Source organism: Saccopteryx bilineata, chromosome 2 (assembly GCF_036850765.1).
Source record: "Saccopteryx bilineata isolate mSacBil1 chromosome 2, mSacBil1_pri_phased_curated, whole genome shotgun sequence".
In the NCBI taxonomy this organism is placed as follows: Eukaryota; Metazoa; Chordata; class Mammalia; order Chiroptera; family Emballonuridae; genus Saccopteryx; species Saccopteryx bilineata.
In genome coordinates, this window is record NC_089491.1 from 385,095,760 (window position 1) to 385,116,634 (window position 20,875).

A 20,875-nucleotide genomic window follows, 5' to 3' on the forward strand; every position below is an offset into this window, starting at 1 on the left:
TTATTGAGGGAGGGTGAAGCCCCTGCCCGTTCTGAAGGGAGGAGCTGACTGGCCGCTTCTGGGGTGCGTGCCCCTGGAGTGGGGCGAGAGGAGGACAGCTTGCAGGGAGCAATACACCCTGAGTGGGCAGAGGGAGGGGAACCCCACAGACTTATTCTAGGTTTCACAACATTTCCCTTCAAGGCAAGTGGCAAGCTTGGTGCAGGATCTTGGGTCACGGGCTGTCTGAGCAGAATTGAAAATCCTGGGTCACTTGGTCTAACCCTGCTCACGTGGCAGGCCAGGGACCCAGAGATATTAAGTGACCTGCCCAATGTCATAGAGCTCGTTAGAGCAAGTGCAGAACTGCAGCTCAGGACCTCCAGACCCCAGTGCCTGAGTTCCCTTCCACTGCTTTTCCTGGCCCTTAGCACGGGCCTGCCCCTGTGGTAGATGCTGGTGATTGTAGCTTCCCCTTCTCTGCTCCAATGTCAGGGTGCCGGGTGTCCCCTGGGCTTCTCGGCATCACCTTCCCCTTTCTGTGACTTGGTCCCTCCCGTGGGGCCTCTACAAGGCTCACACCGGGGTCCAGATCTTGTTTCAGCGATGCGGGTCCCTCCTCATGTCCCAGGTCTCCTAGCTTTCTGACTCTGCTCCACGCGGCAGCGCCCGCCACAAGTGGTAAGTGTCTCCCTGCATTGCTTTCCTGGGCTGCTGTAACAACGGACCACAAACTGGTTAGCTTAAGACAACAGAAGTTTACTCTCCTACAGTTCAGGAGGTTGGAAGTCCAAAATCAAAGGGTCAGCAGGGTCACGCTCCTCTGAAGCCTTGAGAGGAGAATCCGTCCTTGTCTCTTCCAGCTTCAGTGGCTCCTGGCAACCCTGGGTCTCTCTGCCTTACAGCAGCATCCCTCCAGTCTCTGCCTGTGTCTTCACATGGCTGTCTTCTCTGTATCCTTTGTGAGTCCTCTCCTCTTGTGGTAAAATCACCAGTCATTGGAGGTGGTAATCCTGCACCTGTATAACCTTATCTCAATTCATTATATCTGTCAGGACCTTGTTTCCAAATAAGGTCACGTTCTGAGGTTCTGTTCAGGTATTTATTTGGGGGACATACTATTTAAACCACTATACTCTCCTTGTTCAGAGAATACATCATGCCCACTCCACCCCAGACCCCAATATGAGTAGAAAAAAAGGAATCTCATCTCTCTCTTACTTCAGAGTCCTAGTGTTCTGCTAAGTCCTTGATGGACTTGCTCAAGGGTTCACCAAGAACCAGAAAAATCCCCACAGCCCAGCATCCTGGGCCCATCTGAGCAGACACACACCTTCCGAATCCCATCACTGGATAGTAGTAGACTCAAGAACCAGAAAAGTCCCCATAGCCCAGCATCCTGGGCCCATCTGAGCAGACACATACCTTCCTAATCCCATCCCTGGATAGTAGTGGGCTCAAGAACCAGAAAAGTCCCCACAGCCCAGCATCCTGGGCCCATCTGAGCAGACACATACCTTCCTAATCCCATCCCTGGATAGTAGTGGGCTCAAGAACCAGAAAAGTCCCCACAGCCCAGCATCCTGGGCCCATCTGAGCAGACACATACCTTCCTAATCCCATCACTGGACAGTAGTGGACTCAAGAACCAGAAAAGTCCCCACAGCCCAGCATCCTGGGCCCATCTGAGCAGACACACACCTTCCTAATCCCATCCCTGGATAGTAGTGGACTCAAGAACCAGAAAAGTCCCCACAGCCCAGCGTCTTGGGCCCATCTGAGCAGACACATCCCTTCCTAACCCCATCCCTGGACATTAGTGGACTCAAGAACCAGAAAAATCCCCACAGCCCAGCATCCTGGGCCCATCTGAGCAGACACACACCTTCCTAACCCCATCCCTGGAGACCAGTTTTGACATCTTACTGAGGATCATAGACTGTTCTCCTCACTCTGTGCTTTTGTCCTTGAGGATTCTCGTGCTGGTTTCCTGGTCTTGATCTTCTGTCTGCTCAGGTTGGAGAGGTGCTGAGAGTAGGTAAATGGCTGAGAAAGAGGGAGAAAGAAGGAAAGGGCATTGAGGCAGTTGAGTCTGACACCCCAGTGTTTGAGCCTCTGTCTCCCAGCACAGGCCACCGGGACTACTGTCATCTCCGATGCTGTGAGCCAGGTCCAGTTCCAAGTCAACAAGGCCTTCCTGGATTCCCGGACCAGGTACATGAGCCACGTGCACACAGCCCACTGCCCTTCCTAGGCTCCCTGTTAACAACAAGCACATCTAGGCTGGCCCTGACAAGCCAATGAGCCAAAGCAATTAGACAGCCTGCCCTTCCACCTGCCCTCCTCGGAGCCCACGTCAGGCAAGTGCAATAAACCCACAACTCCTAAAATCCTCATCCTATGGGTTACTTTGAAGAGGATGTCTAATCTGATCCCGTAAGCACTTCCTTCAGCATGGCTGGTGTTTTCTTGGGTCATGGTTCCAGAGTGTCAGAAAGCCTGCAGATAGGAGGTCTCTATTCAACTCCTATCGACTGACTTAGGTCAGGTCCTAGAAGCAGAGCCTGACACCTGGGTTCACATGCCGCTGTCTGATCAGGGAGCCAGAAAGCTGGAATGGAGTGAGGGGAGCAAAGACGTAAGAGAAAGGAGCTAAGAAGGATGTGGTTTAAGGTCTAGCTTCAGCTGACCCCACAGGGAGACCTAGAGTGTCAGCCTGTCCTAGCTTGGCCTCTGGGCGCGGAGCTTTCGTCTGCTGAGTGTTTCCTTGACCTCAGTCGGAGTGGCTCAGGGTGGTGGGAGGTGTAGCACACCTGTAAGCCCCAGGCGGCTCCAGCCAGCCAGCTGGACCCATTGGGTCAGAAGCAATGGTCCAAGAAAGTCAAAGGTATGATGAGATCAGCAGCTGCCCCCGGGTGGGTAGGGACTGATACAACCCTATCAGAGGATCTGAAGGTTTCCAGGCATCCCACAGGGGACCCGCAGAGGCAGCCAGCTGCCAACCACGCGTTGAGGTTGGCAGTTCCAGAATTAGCAGTGCAGACAGGGTCCCTGCCCTCAGGGAGCCCGTAGTCAAGCGAGAGAAGCGGACGAACAAGAGTGCCTACTGCGCTGAGCAGAAAACCGCCTCACTCTTTCCTCCTGCTGTCCTTCACGCTGGACTGGGGCTTCGTTCCTCCTTGACCCTTGAGTGGACTTTCAAGCAGTTTCACAAGCTTTGTGCTGACCTCGAGATGACAAGATGGAAGCTGGGCCGGGAGGGAGAGGCGAGGAACAGCAAGGAACAGCGAGGGCAGAGCAGGAACCTTGCTAGGGGTCGCTCGGGTGGAGCCCCGGGAGGCCAGCGGCCATTCTCTGCTCATGGGGTGAGGGCCCTCAGGGACGTGGCTGAGGATGGCGACGGCACTGATACTAACACAGGAGTGTTTATTCTGTGCCAGATAGAGCTCTAGGCGCTTGACATTCCTTCCTCCCTCGAATCCCATGGAAATGTTCAATCAAACTATATAATACGGTTGTTTCCGAGGTGGTTCAAACTAAGGTTATGATCATTATCTTCATTTTACAGAGAGGGGAACTGGGGACAGGCAGGCCGAGTAAGCTGCCCACAGGCAGACAGCTAGACAGTGGCAGCAGGAACCAAGTGAGCCGTGTGCTCCGAAGGCCACGCGCGAGGCCCAGATGTCAGTAATACTCCGATTGGGGCTCTGCAGTGAGGGGCGGGTTACCAGGAGGTCCTAGCAGCAAACTGGCCCTGGCGGAACCAGACTTCAAACTTTGCCTCCAGGCCCAAACGCTAGGCCACTGCCCTCCAACAGAACTTACTGTGAGGATGAAAAGGTCTGTCTGTGCTGTACAACACAGAAGCTACTAACTGCTTGTGGCACTCGAAAGGTGGCTAGTCCCTCTGAGGCGCTGAATCCTGCATTTCATTTAATGTTAGCGAATTTCCGTTTAAACTGCCACAGGTGGTCAGCGGCTACCGTATTGGACAGCGCAGCGGGGGTTCCGGGCCACTGGGCCGTGATGTGTCTCACAACCGCGGCAAAGCGCCACCTGGCCCGTCTTCTCGGGTTCCTCGTTATCAAGGTTGGACAGGCTAGAAGGGGGAAGGCCTGGCGACTAGAGCCCAGTTATCACAGTTATTACATCTAGTCCCTCAGGCTGAGACACCATGTCCCCTCACACTTGAAATAGAGTTAATAGTGACAGGCCAGGTGTTACAACCACTGAATTGTGTGTACCCTCAAAGCAGGTCCGTCTTTTGTGTGAATTCGAACCTCTTCTAATATTGCAGCTGACCTCAGAGAACCCTTTCCTCTCACATATGAGGAAACTGAGGCACAGGGAAGGGCAGAGGGTTCTCACGGGGGGACTTTTCTGACACCACCTTGCCCTCGGTCACCTCTGTGTCACCCCAAACTTAGTAAAGGGGTTTTGGCTTCTCATTTTACACATGGGAAATTGAGAAATAAAAAGGCTGAACATCTGGCCCAAGAAATTGTCAGCAAGAGGGTGTTCTCGCCCACATCTAAACAAACCCCACACTAACACTGGGGCCAGAGGTAACTGAGGGTGTTTCATGGGCATGTTATTTCTAGAACTCTCAGCCCACCGGGCTTGATGAGTGCTAGCTATACGTCAGGGGTTCCTCAGTCTGAATCCGTATGACCCGGGACATGGGTGTTTTTACGTTTCCCAGCTGATTCCAATTCAGGCAGCACCGATGTCCACTGCTGGCCAGCCCTCAGAACCAGACCCTACAAAGCTCAAAGGCACACGGCAGCTTCCTCCTCCAGGGAGAGATTTTCCAGAAGCATCAGCAGATAACGGGAAAGACCCTGAGAGCTCACAAGAAAGGCTTGTCCCTGCGTGTTACCGAAGCCCTCCGTGGCCTCCCTACACGCACGCCGCCTCACAGCCCTCCCACAGGGTCACAGCCCACAGGCCGGGTCACGACTACCCCTTTGCCCTCCACTGCAGGCTGAAGGCTGCCATGCACTCAGAGGCCCCCACCACCCGACAGCTCTCAGAGCACCTCAAGCATGCCAAGGGCCAGACGCGCACGGCCATCCGCAATGGGCAAGTAGGAGAGGAGTCCTTAAAGAGACTGAGGCAGAAAGCGACCTTGACCAACGTCACAGGTACAGAAAACCCACTAGCCCCCTGATGGCAGGAAGGGTCGTCTCCTCGCAGGAGAGAACAGAAGCCACCAACAGTTGCGCTCCCCACGAGGACCCGTCTCCTCTGAGAAGCACCCCTGTGCCTCCCTTCTAAGAACGGCAGAGCAGGGCAGGGCTGAGGACAGCCAGGCCGACGCCCTTTGTGTTTGCAGAGAAAGGAACTCAAAGCCCAGCAAGGTCACACCGTCAACTCCAAATGCCGGGACACTCATACTTAATGTTAGCAAACATGGGCTCCCTGTTCCAAACCACAGTGTCACCACTTTCTGCCTGTGAAGGAGACATTTAAGCCAGCTTTGTCTGGGTTTTTATTTGGATTATATCACAGGAGAGGGGACTTCCAACTTGTTCTGGGGAATGTGGAGTTGAAACAATGAGCTGATGGATCAACCACGACTTCCTCCAACCCCTCCACCTCCACCCCCAACTGAACGTCACAGCTCCTGGAGGGAGGTGGAGAAAGGGTTTGGTTCTGGCCCGAGCAAGGGTGTGCAGGCTCTCCCTGGGAGCACACGCAGCGAGGAAGCTGGGGCCTAGGACTGGGGCACACTCCAAAGTTCCAAAAGAGGGAAACTGGAACAAGGCAGGGAGAAGTGGTGGAGCCCCAGCCCCTGACAACTTTCGCAGATGGTCCCCTAAGGAAGCCCCATAGGGTCGGATGCCCTGACATCGTAGGTGTTCGGATGGGTCACAGGCTGCACTGGCAGGTTGGAGCCCTCTCCACCCTGCCCACATGGAAGCCCCTGGTGCCCAAGCCCCGCAACTATGGTACTCCTCCCAAGACCACAGTACTCCTTGCTTTAAAATGACCTGTCCCTCCCCAACCTCTCTCCTGACTAGACTCCCGCTTGCTTGGCACGTTAGATGTCAGTGAAGCTTTAGAAGAAAAGCAGTCTTATTAAACTAACTCATACTGACATGTACTTAACCTTTCTGGGGTATTTTTATTCTAAAAGAAAGACCTGTTATCACTGGGGAACAAAATTTTTGTTGCATCCACAAAAACACTTGTTCTTACCTAATTCGAGTGTGCTGATCTCAAATCTGACATTAGTTTTTTTTCTGTAAGCTACAGGTTTTTTTGCAAGTCAAGATTTTAGGGCCCTGGCTGGTTGGCCCAGCGGTAGAGCGTCAGCCTGGCGTGCAGGAGTCCCGGGTTCGATTCCCGGCCAGGGCACACAGGAGAAGCACCCATCTGCTTCTCCACCCCTCCCCCTCTCCTTCCTCTCTGTCTCTCTCTTCCCCTCCCGCAGCCAAGGCTCCATTGGAGCAAAGATGGCCCGGGCGCTGGGGATGGCTCTGTGGCCTCCGCCTCAGGCGCTAGAATGGCTCTGGATGCAACAGAGCGACGCCCCAGATGGGCAGAGCATCGCCCCCTGGTAGGCATGCTGGGTGGATCCTGGTCGGGCGCATGTGGGAGTCTGTCTGACTGCCTCCCCGTTTCCAGCTTCGGAAAAATGAAAAAAAAAAAAGATTTTAGGTTTTCATCTTATTGTAAAATTTTCAGCATTTAGTTTAACATAATGAAGTAGAATGTCTTCTTGGGCATCATCTTTGTGAAAATAGAATAATTTATATAATGCAGTAAACACACTAACACACTGAAAGATATGATTACATCAGAATTTGTCTACAATTTCAAAATAGAACATATTAAAACATTTATTTTAACCATAAAATTTGCGCAAAACTTATTTAAATTCTATTCAGGCAAAAATTTGCGTTTCTAGCTCTTGCATTTGTGTACTTGTTGAGGACAATCTCGTTCAGCAGTAGTCTGCTCATCACTAACAGCTCCAAGATTTTCGGGAAACTTATCAAGGTGACTGTTCAGGAAGTGAATCTTAACGCTCATGTTACATCCAGTGTCACGGAAAGCCAACAGCATCCTTTGAACCAGAAGTTCATAGTTTTATGTTTTTTGTTGCCAAGGAAGTTCTTTGTAACTGCCACAAAAGACTGCCATGCTGCTTTCTCCTCTGCCGGGGTCCAGCCACGGGGGGAATCCAGGGGTCCCACAGGAAGAGATGGTGTCCGCATGAATTGAGTGAGAGAGCTGAATTCTTTTTTCTCTTTAGCGTTTACTGCCAGGCATCTCTGCCAATGGCTGGTCTAGCTTTATTTTTATACAGACACACTAAGTTACAATCACATGGTATTCAGAATACATTGATTAATCATTGTTTTGTTTCACTATGGTTACATATTTCTAGGCAACAGTTAGTTCATTTCTATAAGCTATAAATCAGGTGGTAAGTCATTCAAAGTACAGTTATACAATAACTTGAATAGCAATAACAATATTGGTACAAACTTCTAAAAGGTCAGTACTGATTAATAACTCTACCTTACCTAAGATTCTATTGTCTTGTCAAATTTTATTTATCTACTATATTCATACACTAGTTAAGTTCTAACTTTATTTTTCTCAGAGTGTTCCATTACCTGCAGATCAGGTATGCAAGAAGAAAGGAAAGTTTCTCTACTCTACCACATGAAAAGGCTAGGGAGGTAAAGTAATGAATTAAGTGAAGGTTGAAAGGTGCTTCTGTGTATAGTTACTGTTTCCTACCTAGTCATAAGTCACAATCTATTTTTTATAACATGATTAATAAGAAGAAATTCTCCTACAAACTTAACCTTTTTTGAGGGATATCATAGCCAGCCTCTTATTTCTATGAGCCCAGGCAAAGGGGCTTACAGGCTTTTCTGTGGAACTCACACCCTCTGTCTCATTTCCAAAGAAATTACTACGAATCTGCAGGGAAAGCACGGTGCTATTATCCCTGTGCCATCAATGATAGCACACACCCAGAAAAGGGGGGATATAAGGCCAAATTAATTCAAAAGGTCAAAGGGGGAAGTATCGTGCCTTTTCTCTGTGGTGACTTTGTCAACCAGCAGCCATTGGTCTTCTCTGCTGTGACTTTGTCAATCAGCAGTTTTGGATCTTTTTCTGCTGTGACCTTGTCAGCCAGCAGTTGTGGATCTTCTCCTGCTGTGACCTTGTCAGTCAGCAGTTGTGGATCTTTTCCTGCTGTGACCTTGTTAGCCAGCAGTTGTGGATCGGCTTACGACACTCCTCCTTATTCATCTTCCTGGCAAATTTTTCATCATGTATGAGGGTTCTAATTTGAGGTCCATCGAATACACCCGCTTTTATCTTCTCGAAAGACAAGGCAAGAAAAGCAGAAATATAATGTTGAAAGCATCCACTTTCTCTATTCAAAGCCTGAACAAACTGCTTCATTAAGCCAAGTTTGATATGAAGTGGGGGGAAAATGATCCTGTCTCAATTAACTACAGGTTCATCCATAATATTTTGCATCCCTACTTCCAGAGCTTCACGTTTTGGCCACTCCTTCTGTGTCCAGTGTTTCTCCCAAGCTCAGCTGTCCCACAAACACAGAAAGCAAGGATACTTTATGAAACCTCTCTGTTGTCCTAGCAGGAAATTTACCATTTTAAGATCCACACAAATGTTCCAGTTATGCTCCTCATACTTCAGAAAGTCGAGGACAATTTTTATGTCATTCTTACTAAGCCATTCAATTCGGGTTGGCTAAACTGCTGAGGGGTTAATGACTGCTTGGCATCAGAAGAAGACCCTTCAGATTCTACAACCATTTCCTCATGCATCTTATCAAAATACACTTGATCACCATGTTCACTTTCTTCGTCCTTAGAAGAAATAAAATCATTGAAAACTGGAACCAGGAGTGTCTCAGAGTGTGGGATAGGTCATATTGCTGAAGGAATATTAGGATATGCGATCATATATCGTTTTTCTTGCTGATGCCCTTTGTATGGATCAGACAGAAATAACAGTCACTGCTGTGGTCCTTAGGTTCATGCCAAACCATGGGAATACCAAAAGGCATTCCTTTGCATTTTCCTTTTGTCCAGTCACAAAGCATTTCCTCACAATTATGACACACAATATGGAGCCCAATTCTTGTCTTGATCACCAAGGGGAATTTGAAAATAGGCAATATATGCACGTGTCACAAATGATGAAATATTGTGCCTTTGACATTGAAGTGTGTAACAGCCACATATATAACAGAAGGTGTCAGGACTATTCTTACATTTATGCCTACTCGAAGAAGCCATGATTCAATCGTAAAACAAAATAAGAGGGTGTTTTTATCAGATAATAATTTTTTTTTTTCTGAAGCTGGAAATGGGGAGGCAGTCAGACAGACTTCCGCATGCGCCTGACCAGGATCCACCCGGCATGCCCACCAGGGGGCGATGCTCTGCCCATCTTGGGGCGTTGCTCTGCGCAATCAGAGCCATTCTAGGGCCTGAGGCAGAGGCCACAGAGCCATCCTCAGTGCCCGGGCAAACTTTGCTCCAGTAGAGCTTTGGCTGCAGGAGGGTAAGAGAGAGACAGAGAGGAAGGAGAGGGGGAGGGGTGGAGAAGCAGATGGGCGCTTCTCCTGTGTGCCCTGGCTGGGAATCGAACCCGGGACTCCTGCACACCAGGCCGACGCTCTACCACTGAGCCAACCAGCCAGGGCCCAGATAATTTTTTATATTTAAAAACAACTACAATTATGTAAAAGTGATGTTTGTAAAACATTAATTGCCTTGTGGTTATGTTCAATCCAAGAGTCATTGCTCTTTAACTCCAATTTAAAAACCAATGCATGCCATTAACTGTAACAAAAAGAAATTAAAATTGCATAAAAACTAGAGCATGCACCAAAAAATGGATTTCAGATTTGGAATCAGTGATGCAGAAATATATAGAAACAGTTCTAAAACCTCATGCAATAGAAAATGGAAAAAAAATTGTTCCCCAGTGTCATTCAATTGACCGGACAGACAAAGAATCACTAACAATTCCGGGGATGTATGAAGTTATTATCTGTGTGGTCCTGGGCAAGGCTCCTGAGCACTATGATCCCAGTTTCTTCTCTGTAAAATGGGAATTCAAATTCTTACCTTAATGAGTTGTCAGGATTAAATGATAAACGACCTCAGACATGCATGCTTAGAACATAGAATGCATTCCGGGTACATTCCAAAAATGTTCCGTTCATTCCTGGTTTCCCCTTCCTGCATCCCCCCTCCCCTCCCGCGGCCCAGAGTGGAAAAAGCATTCAGGCCCTTGGGCGTCCCTTCTGTTTCAGACTCCAGTCCAGATTTGAGTGAGCTCTCTCAGGAGGCGGGCTGCGGTGCCCCCGTCCTTGTGGTGCGACGCCACAGCAGCCCTTACCGCACCATTACAGGGGGCTGTAATAGCAGGTGACCCGCCCGGGTAGCTGCGGGCACCAGCCCTCCCCACCAGCTCGCCCAGCCCACCTGCCCACGCCTGCCAGGGGCTTTGCGCTCGGCATTCCATGTAGAACACCCACTGCCTTCCCCTCTTAAACTTGGAGCCCCAGCAGAATCTGTTTGGTTGGAGATCCCTCCCCCTTCCTCCCGCACTTTCTTAAGAGACCACTAATCCCACCGGGAGCAGTCCCTTTCCCAAGCACAGAGGCACCCTTGTGACTTCAGGGGGCAGGGGTCGTTCAGAAACGGCGCATTTGAGAGGCGCTTCCTCTGCGCCCCCTTTCCATCGGGCAGAGGCTCCCAGTCTTCCATGGGGCCCCCGAGGGGTTTGCGGAGACACGACCCCGGCCCCGGAGTGGACTGGCCGAGGCTGAGCGCGGGTTCTGCTCGGTTTCAGGAGGACCCCCGCGCTGGCTGCTGGCAAAGTACGAGGACCGGCGCTCCCGGTCCTTCGGGTGGGCGCCCTGGAAGAAGCGGAATGGTTTCTGGACCCCGCTGGTGAGGCCAGGCTGGCGGTGGGGCCAGCTCCGAGCAGAAGGGGGAAGGATGGGAGTCAGAGGGGACGAGATGCCCTCCCTGCCCACAAAACAAGGATGGAGAAGAAATAGGCGAGGGGACAGAGGAGGTTAGGTGGAGTCCCCAGGAGAGATGGGACATTTGGTCTCGGGCCTGGCGATGTTCCCTCAAGTGCCAGAAGAGGGCAGCAGAGCTCGGAGCCCAGAGCCCAGCCACGTGGCTGTCACGTCCCATGCCCGCAGGCCAGATACCCTGGGGTCTCCTAGGCAGATGGCCTCCGCGCCCCATCCCGCTCGTGCTTACCCTGCCCCAGCCCCTGGAGTGCATCAGCTGTCGTTTGCCTGGGGGTCCTATCTGTCGCCCTCATCTGAGCTGGTAGCCCCTCCCCTGAGCTCCTCTCCTCCCAGACACCTGGTAGCTCTGGGCACTTCAAAGGCTGCCTGTCTTTGTCTTCCTCTTCGTGGTGGAAAGGGCACGGGCCCTGCAAGCCATCAGGTCATACAGACCTGTGTTTAATCCCATCCATGCCCCTTTGTAGCTGGCCTTGGAGACCTCTCTAGGACTCTGTCATATCTACGAAATGGGGCTAATGCTATGCACCTCACAAGCTTGTCATGGGGATTCAATAAATGTGCCTGTTACATCGCAGGTACTAAAAACACTGCAGTTGAATCTGAATCTTTTTTTTTTTTTTTTTTTTTTTTTAGCAGAGACAGAGTCAGAGAGAGGGATAGACAGACAGGAACGGAGAGATGAGAAGCATCAATCATTAGTTTTTCGTTGTGTGTTGAGACTCCTTAGTTGTTCATTGATTGCTTTCTCATATGTGCCTTGACCGCAGGCCTTCAGCAGACTGAGTAACCCCTTGCTGGAGCCAGCGACTCTGGGTCCAAGCTGGTAAGCTTTTTTTTTTTTTTTTGCTCAAGCCAGATGAGCCCGCGCTCAAGCTGGCGACCTCGGGGTCTCGAACCTGGGTCCTTCCACATCCCAGTCCGACACTCTATCCACTGCGGCACCACCTGGTCAGGCGCATCTGAATCTTAAAAGTCCTTTTTCCTCCCACCTTCCTGCCCCCTTCTTTCTCCTTCTGCAGGCCAGCGAGGTATCCATCCAGATTGCATGCTACCTGGATGAGGAGGGTGTTCCGGACCAAAGTATGTTCCTGCCCTTCGTGCAGTGGGGTAAAATTGTACACTACGACCTGGATTTTGCCCCTGACACTGAGCTGGGGAGCGGCGAGTAGTCCAAAGCGCAATGTAACAAGTACTGTATCCAGGGAGACAGCTCCTTCCCCATCGTGGTAGGCCCTGCAGCTACATGCTCCTGACAAGCCCCTGCCTCCCTGGTTAGGCAGACATTTCCAGCCTGTCAGCCAGGGTCTCGAACATTGTGAATGCTGATTTGACAGGCTTCCCAATCATCACGTGCCCGCTCATTCATTCATCTAGTTACTCAGTAAATAGACATTCATCATCTACCTCGGGCCAGGCAGTGCACTATGTGCTGAGGACTCAAAGGAGAATGAGACACTGTCCCTTCCCCGAGACAAAGGGCCTGTGTGAGAAATGGACAATGAATCACTAATGACAAAATCAGGAAGCTCTGGGAAGGGTTGTCTGTGCCCCAGCCAGCAGCTCTGGCACTACGTGGAGACTTAGGAGATGTATAAAATCTCAAGCCTCATCCCAGACACTGGGAAGTAGGACCTCCACTTTACTAGGATCCCTGGGAGACTCGTTTTTATACACAGTAAAGTTTGCAGAACGCTGCTGTAATAAATAAGTCACCCTGGGGTCCGGGAAGGCTACTCCCAGGAAGAGATGAAACTTGATGGGTGAATCCGAAATTGTGGGAATTTTCAGCAGGAAGAGAGAGGAACTTGCAATGGTGTCCCTTTTCTTCTAATTTACAGGTTTTAGGGTTACAGAGTGATTTATTCACACAAACAACAAGCAGGTCAAGGCTATGTGCTGCAGTGTAGGGAACCTGAGCCGTGGAGTGTGGCCAATCCAGAGCTGAACCTCACATCTTTCCCTTCCAGCTTGCAGGTTCTTGGGCAAGGCAGCTAACCTTTCTGAGCCTCAGTTTCCTCACCTGTAAAACGGGACTGAATTAGCTACCTCACAGGGGTTTATGAAGACCAAAGTGAGAAAGTTTGCTTAATGCCTAGCCCACGGTAGGTCCACAATACGTACACGGTAACTGGTGTTGGTGGTAACTACTCTCTCAGGCCTGCTTCCCTGTGCAGGGCTCTCAGGACTCTGACCCCCCAAAACATGTAGCACCTTATCTCTGGAAGATTGAATGATCCCCTCAGCCCTTTTATACAGCAGGATGTAACAAGCTTCGGGGTATAGGGGGTCCTTGGGTTATGACCCAGCTCCATTCCTACAACAGTGACGTAACCCAAATTTTGGTGTAAGTTGAAACACACCCTAGCCTAAGTCACTTACATATCCTAAAACAGTTGTAAAACCATAATCTAGAACATAAGAACAGAACTAAGCCACAGAAAAAGGAAAAGGACATAGATATACTGTACTGTACACTGTACTGTAGTAACAGAAAAAAATGACAAAAAATTAGTATAAAAAATTCCTTACCTTATTCCTGTAGTTGGTTTGCACACTAGACGGGGCATTGCAAGTGGGAGAGAGTGACCTACTGGGAGGAGGAAGCTGGGGAGGCAGGAGAACCTGCAGAAGGTGCTGGAGATACTGGGTCAGGTGACTCAGGGTTGCCTAAGGAGCATGCAGGAGACACTGGAGAGGATTCTACCTGTACTACAGGTGTTTCAGCTTGAGAAGCAGCTGATGTAGAGGGTTCAGGACCTGCTGCAGGCCTCTCTGCCTTCTTAAAGAATTGTTCCAGGCTCATCTGCAACTAGTTCGCCCACATAGTCTGTAAGTACGATGCTAACGGCGTAATTTGAAACACTCATATATCTCAATTTTTTAAAGTTTTTATGGGAGTGAGCATGGTAAACTCAAAATGTCGTACGTTGAGACTGTCGTAACCCAAGGACCCCCTGTATCATGGGCCCAGGAGGTGTGTAGAGTCATTATCTGACATGAGGGCCCCAGCGGGACACCATGAACATCTTTGCTGAAGCATCCACCGGGTATAATAAAAACAAATGTCGGAGACTTTCAGAGGTAGGTATAGATGTAACTTTATTGGCCAGTTTCACCTGCGCAGAGGCGAGTTCTCTGATGTCCGGAGACACCGTGAGCTGCAAATGGGAACCGCCCCGGGCGCTTACAGCTAGTTCCTTATATATCCTAAGTAAGCAAGCATAAATACAGAAGCAAAAATAGCGGTCACTTATTTGCTAAGGGAGTTGTACATAGCATAGCAACAGGGGCTGGGTCTAGCTCATTGGCGAACTTCAAACATAAACTTCTGATAAGGGTCTCTAACCAATGGAATGCAAACGTTTGTCTTCCTTTGTTCTTAGCCTTACAGGGTCCCTATCCTTACCTCCCTGTCTCTGCGTCTACACTCCGGCAATCCCAGCACACTTTCCTGAATCTAACAATTTGATCTTTCCTTGATCCTTACATTTGCCATCTTCATCCAGACACGTCAGTGGTTGCCAGGGCCCAGCTGTACCACCTCGGCCCAGTCCCCCACCCCCAATCTCTCTGCAGCTCCCACGCAATGACCCCAAGGTGAGGACCCAAGGGAAGTGCACGCCTTTCTTCCGAGCCGGGTTTGTCTCCCCACTCCGCCTTGCCAGACCCTGGCCCGGCAGCAGATCAAAGCTCTGACCGCCTTCCTGGACGCCAGCTTTGTGTATGGCCCCGAGTCCAGTCTGCTTAGCCATCTCTGCAACCTCAGCAGTCCTCTGGGCCTCCTGGCTGTCAACCAGAAGGTCTGGGACCATGGGCTGGCCTACATGCCCATAGACAACAAGAAGCGAAGCCCCTGCGAGTTCGTCAACACCACTGCCCGTGTACCCTGCTTCTTGGCCGGTGAGTCTTGGATAGGGACAGAGGGGTCCAAGAACTTGGGGGTTGGGAGCAGGAGGAGGCCAGAGAGACTTCAGGAGACCGCGAGGTAGCGTCTGGGAGGCTTTGTCCTGCCTCTTCTCATCATCTTCTGAAAAAATACACACCAAGCCACCACTGCCTCTGGCACTGGGACACATACGAAGACTGAGGCTTAGAATTGTTCTGTAACTTGTGCAAAGTCACACAGCTAAAAAGTGTGTGTGTGCGTGAGGCTGAGATTCAACCCTGTGGGTCTCCACCCTGGTTTCTCTCCACCTGACTTCCCTTAGATTAACTGTAAGGAGGGGCTTGCGGGAGGGTCCCTTGGGGCACCGTCATGTATTATTCTGCGCAGGTTACTGGTTCTGGGGCTGCTCAAAGGGAACCCACCTGCCTGCCTTCTGGGCTTGCAGGAGATTCCCGAGCCTCTGAGTACCTCCTGCGGGCCACTTCCCACCCCCTCTTCCTCCGAGGGCACAGCCCCGGGCACTAGGCGGGGGGCTCCACCCTCAGTGGGGCGGAGAGAAACTCAACCAGGAAGCCCGAAACCCTGGGAGCCCTTGTGGAGGTGAGGAAGGCCGGCGCCGTCCCCACAGGCTCCCGGGCTTGGGGGGCTGGCTGTGCCCTGGCTCACTCGCTGCCCCCCCCAGTCCCCTCCTCTGCTTCCCACAGCTCGTTTCCCCTTCTTCCCTCGGCTGCCTCTCTCCTGCTGTCTCCTGCTTTTAAACCTTCCTTTTTGTCTCCTCAGACTTCTCTTCCCCGAAATGAACCCACGCACACAGAGTACTGGACAGAGTCATTCACACGCTGGTCACTCGGTGTGCCCGTCAGGTGCCACCACCAGGACTGTAGGTTCCATCACTCCTGGGGCTGTTACAGGGCAGTTATTTTGGTTATTTTGTTTGGATTATCTACTTTTTCAATTCTCTGCGCTTAAACCACCTGTCACAGGTGTAGTCAGTTGCTCTTGTTGATTGGCTAGTTGACTGGCTAGAAAAAGCTTGGAAAGCTTGATACATTGACATTAACCATGTATATATTTATAAGAAATCATCCAAAGAATAAAAGATATCTACCTAAAGATGATTTGAGTTAAGGCTTGTATTGGTTTACTCCGGCTACCATAATATAATATCACAGGCCGGGCAGCTTCATAATGAAAATGTTTTTTGTTGTTTTTTCACTGTTCTGGAGGCTGGAAAATCAAGGTGTTAGCAGGTGTGGTGTCTTCCGAGGCCTCTTCCCTTGGCTTGTGAGATGATTGCCCTCCCTCCGTGTCCTCACATGGCCTCTCCTCTGTGCCTGTGCCAACCTGGTATCTCTCCCTCTTCTTACAGGGACACTAGTCCTATTGGATTAGGGCTCCACCCTTATGACCTGATTTAACCTTAATTGCCTCCTTACAGGCCCATTCTCCAAATATATTAGGGGTTAGAGCAGGGGTCCCCAAACTGCGACCCCCTGAGGCCATTTATCCGGCCCCCGCTGCACTTCCTGAAGGGGCACCTCTTTCATTGGTGGTCAGTGAGAGGAGCATAGTTCCCATTGAAATACTGGTCAGTTTGTTGATTTAAATTTACTTGTTTTTTATTTTAAATATTGTATTTGTTCCCTTTTTGTTTTTTTTATTTTAAAATAAGATATGTGCAGTGTGCATAGGGATTTGTTCATAGTTTTTTTTTTATAGTCCGGCCCTCCAAAGGTCTGAGGGACAGTGAACTGGCCCCCTGTATAAAAAGTTTGGGGACTGGCCCTGGCCAGTTGGCTCAGTGGTAGAGCGTCGGCCTGGCGTGCAGAAGTCCCGGGTTCAATTCCCGGCCAGGGCACACAGGAGAAGCACCCATCTGCTTCTCCACCCCCTCCCCCTCTCCTTCCTCTCTGTCTCTCTCTTCCCCTCCCACAGCCGAGGCTCCATTGGAGCAAAGATGGCCCGGGCGCTGGGGATGGCTCCTTGGCCTCTGCCCCAGGCGCTAGAGTGGCTCTGGTCGTGACAGAGCGACGCCCCGGAGGGGCAGAGCGTTGCCTCCTGGTGGGTGTGCCGGGTGGATCCCGGTCGGGCGCATGCGGGAGTCTGTCTGAATGTCTCTCCCCGTTTCCAGCTTCAGAAAAATTAAAAAAAAAATTTGGGGGACCCCTGGGTTAGCGGTTCAATGTGTGAATTTGAGGGGGACACATTTCCACCCATAACAAGGCTTTCTGGACTACAGGGAAAAGAAACCCACTCAGGCAATTCACATGTTCAATGTTGGTTCAGCCGCATACATGTGCCAACTAGGAGCTGATAAGGGTTTCCCTGGAACCCCAGGGCAGGGCATACAGCTGGGCCTCAGCCAGGGTTAGAGTCCGAGACAGGAAACCATCTGGAATGAAAGCAGCTCCTCTCGCTCTGGGCCCCCTTCCTCTCTGCTGCCCTCTTCGCTTCTTCTTTGTTCTCCACTCTCTCTCTCTCTGCAGATGGGTTTTCTCTGCTTTTCTGCACATGATGGAAAATGAAAAGCCACATGACCCTACTGTCCCTTCGGATCAAGTGCCATCAATCTGGGCCAGTCCACTGTGGCCAAAGGCAGGGTTCTGTCTCCTGCTGCTTCCCATACTACAAGGAGCAGACCGCCTGCTCCAAGGACGACATCCACAGAGTCTGTGCTGCTGAACAGATTGGGAGCAACCTAAGAGTAAGAGAGTAAGAGAAGGACCCGTGCGTGCAACAGAAAATTATACGCATTTAATTCTCTAAGTGTGAGCCAGGTAGAAATGTGACAAACGTTAAGTGAAAAAGAATGCGAACGTTTGCATTCTCTAGGATTACAACCATGTAAAATGTGTATTGTTTAGACAAATATTAGAAAGAATAAAAATTAACATAATTATTGTTCAGTGGTAGCATGATTTAAATTTTCTTCACGTGCATTAGTTCATTGTTCTCAGTGAAACAACACCAGAAACTGATCTCTCCATGGTGTAGTGTTTCTTTCAGAACTGGAAGCTGAATGATCTTGATGACCCTGTGACCCGGTACTGTGATTCCTCACCCCTTTGTCCTGGCCTAAGGGAAAAGGTTTAATAGCTTGACATGGTCATGGTAAAGTGACACACAAGGACTGTCACTTTAGATTCAAGATCATAAACTTAGAGCAAAGATGGCAGAGAGTACATCTCAAGTGCCAAGTTTAAATGACTGATTAGTAGAGCCTATGTTGAGACATATCATGAGCGGTCAGCAGAAAGAATGCCATGATCAATTAGTAATGTCTGCCAGGGTCACGGGATAGGAAATTGGACACACGCTATCCACTTGCCATCCTTCCTTTTTGACCGCTCATCCCTCTTGGCTGCAGCCCCTCTCCAACTCCACTGGTTTAAGTCTTCTCATTCCCTTTCCTCACGACTTGATTCTCCTTCAGGATTATCACCTTTAGGGACTACCTACCCATTGTGATAAGTGTTGAGAGGCAGAAATGGACGCCTCGATACCGAGGCTACAACAAATCTGGGGGACCCTGAATTTCCAATGTCCACCTTTGCCTTCCGCTTCGGCCGCTTAGAGGTCCCGTCCACTGTGTCTTACCTGGATGAGCACTACCAGCCCTGGGGTCCAAAACTGGAGCTCCCCCTGCATACCCTCTTCTTCAACAGCTGCAGGATGGTCGAGGATGAGTCCCTTCAGGGAAGCGCTGTCACCTGGCTGTCTCACTCTGCAGCCTGCCTTTAGGGAAACCGGGCTTGGAAGTCAGATTCCAGGCACTTTCTGCGTGACCTTGAACAAGGGAGTTCTCCTCATTGAGCCTCTGTTTTCTCGGTTGTAAGATGCAGGCAATAGTACCTATCTCACTAGGGTATACAGAAAGTTGATAGATCCGTGTAGAGCACCCTGCAGCAGCACCTGACACACCGGAGGGGGTCAGGAAATACTAGTCACCCTTTCCTCACTAGCCCCTGAGGCGCCAGGTAGTCCCGCCATCCGGCTCCTCTGACCCCTGTAGAAAGGATTCATGGGTTTGATAAATAAATTGCTCTACTCTACTCCCTTCAAGGGTTCTCCACCTCCATTAGTGCCAAAAGTTGGAACCAGCTTCCCTTCAGCCAAAACTGGGCTGTGTTGACAAGTCATGGCCATTTTCTGTAGATTTCTGTACCTGTTCCCATGCTGCCATGTTCCTGATGGGAACAGACAGAAGGAGAAGGAGCCGCCTCTTAGAGCTCAGGAAAAAGCCTGAAGCTCATAGTCAAGCCATCATCTCATGAATGACCTTTCTTCCACCCCCGAGGCAGGCAGTCTGGCTACCCCCTTTGCAGGCTGCACGGTGCTCTTCCCTCTCCATGTCTAGCCGAGATGTTCAGTGGGCTCTGCTTTCACCCAAGAGGAAGTGTCTGGCGGAGGGAGGGAGCAGCGGTGGAGGACGCCCCACCCTCCCGCCACCCCCAGGGTGGGCTCCCCTGCAGGTGGCATTGGCCCTCTGGTGCAGGGCCCACTGGCCAGGAAGTCTAAGCTGATGAAGCAGAATAAAATGACGTGAGGAGAGCTGCGTGACAGGCTCTTTCAGCCCACCCACGGGGTCCGTGGCTTTGACCTGGCTGCCATCAACGTGCAGCGCTGCCAGGACCATGGAATGCCCATGAGTGGACCGGGTCTGGCCAGGCCTGGGGAACTTTCAGCTGCTTTCTGGAATTCAAGAGGACTCGTTTCTATAATCCTGAGGCTCTGATCAAGTCTAAAACAGAAGGCAGGGATACCAGTTTTTAAAACTCATTTGCTCCTCTGTGAAACGGAATCTTTCATTCTCCCTAATGTGGAGATAAGGGAACATATCTGGTACCATCTTGGAACTCCTCAAGTGAAAAAGAGATCCCCAACTGACTTGTTAAACCAGTTTGAAAGTCCAGAAAAATTTAAGAAAAGGAAAATAGACACCAGTGACTATGGATCCTTTCTTTGATACACAGGAAAGGCAATATAGTGTTATAATCGAGAGCCAGACTACCTGAGTTCAAATTCTACCTGTGCCATTTCTAGTTTGTGACCTTGGCAAGTTACTTCCTATCTCTGTTTTTCAGTTTATATATTTGCTCAGAGCAGGGCCTGGCCCCACATAACCTGCTAGCCCTCTCAAGACTGAAGTCCCACAGATAGAAAGCAATGGAACTTTGTCCCAAAGGCTATGAGTCTAGACTTTCTGGGGTTGGTGGCCCTGCAGCAGGTGTGTCCCCGAGAGGAGCCCTGGGCCGGTTGTCTCCGGAATGAGACAGCTTCCGCCCCTCCGTCCCGGGGTATAACTCCCGGAGAGGGTCCTGTGACCTCTCGCAGCCCCAGACTCTGGCAGAGTTGGGAGCTGTGCTGCAGAACAAGATGCTGGCTGAGAAGTTACTGGATCTCTACAGGACCCCTGACAACATTGACATCTGGCTCGGGGGCGTCACGGAGCCTCTGGTAGGAAGGAGCCGGGTGGGGTCTCTCCTGGCCTGCCTCCTGGGCAAGCAGTTCCAGAAGATTCGAGATGGAGACAGGCAAGGGAAGGCTCTGCCGGAGGGCAGGGGAGGGCTGTCCATCTGTCCCGTGGTGGGCCTCCCCACCCTCTGCATGAGGACTAACCCGGCCACAGTGTGTCCCCAGTGACCTCTGTCCTTCCACTTTGGCAGGGCGGGAAGGCCAGGGGCTGGGCTGTATAGGGAGACGGTGATTCTGTCTCTGCAGGTTCTGGTGGGAGAACCCAGGGGTCTTCACAGAGAAGCAGCAGGACTCGCTACAGAAAACGGCCTCCTCACACCTTGTCTGTGTCAACACCCATGTCACCAAGGTCCCGCTGAACCCATTCCATGCCAACAGCTACCCCCAAGGCCTGTGAATTGCTCAACCATCGAACAGTTGGACCTCTCACCCTGGGTCTCAGCGGGAAATTAGGGGCCACACTGAATAGCCCAGCCGCC

General features: G+C 50.8%; 1 protein-coding gene across 1 annotated transcript; it reads left to right on the plus strand.

Moving 5' to 3' along the window:
- The first annotated feature begins 585 nt into the window (after positions 1-585).
- LPO (lactoperoxidase) lies at positions 586-20,849 on the plus strand. The gene is given in 18 exon segments (XM_066254582.1): positions 586-619; positions 622-660; positions 2,106-2,193; positions 4,963-5,123; positions 10,301-10,444; positions 10,843-10,943; positions 12,055-12,261; positions 14,612-14,678; positions 14,681-14,935; positions 15,367-15,432; positions 15,435-15,521; positions 17,501-17,633; positions 18,355-18,465; positions 18,467-18,607; positions 19,377-19,570; positions 20,194-20,455; positions 20,643-20,785; positions 20,788-20,849. Coding segments are annotated over 18 exon segments (2,295 nt in total).
- The last annotated feature ends 26 nt before the right edge of the window (positions 20,850-20,875 follow it).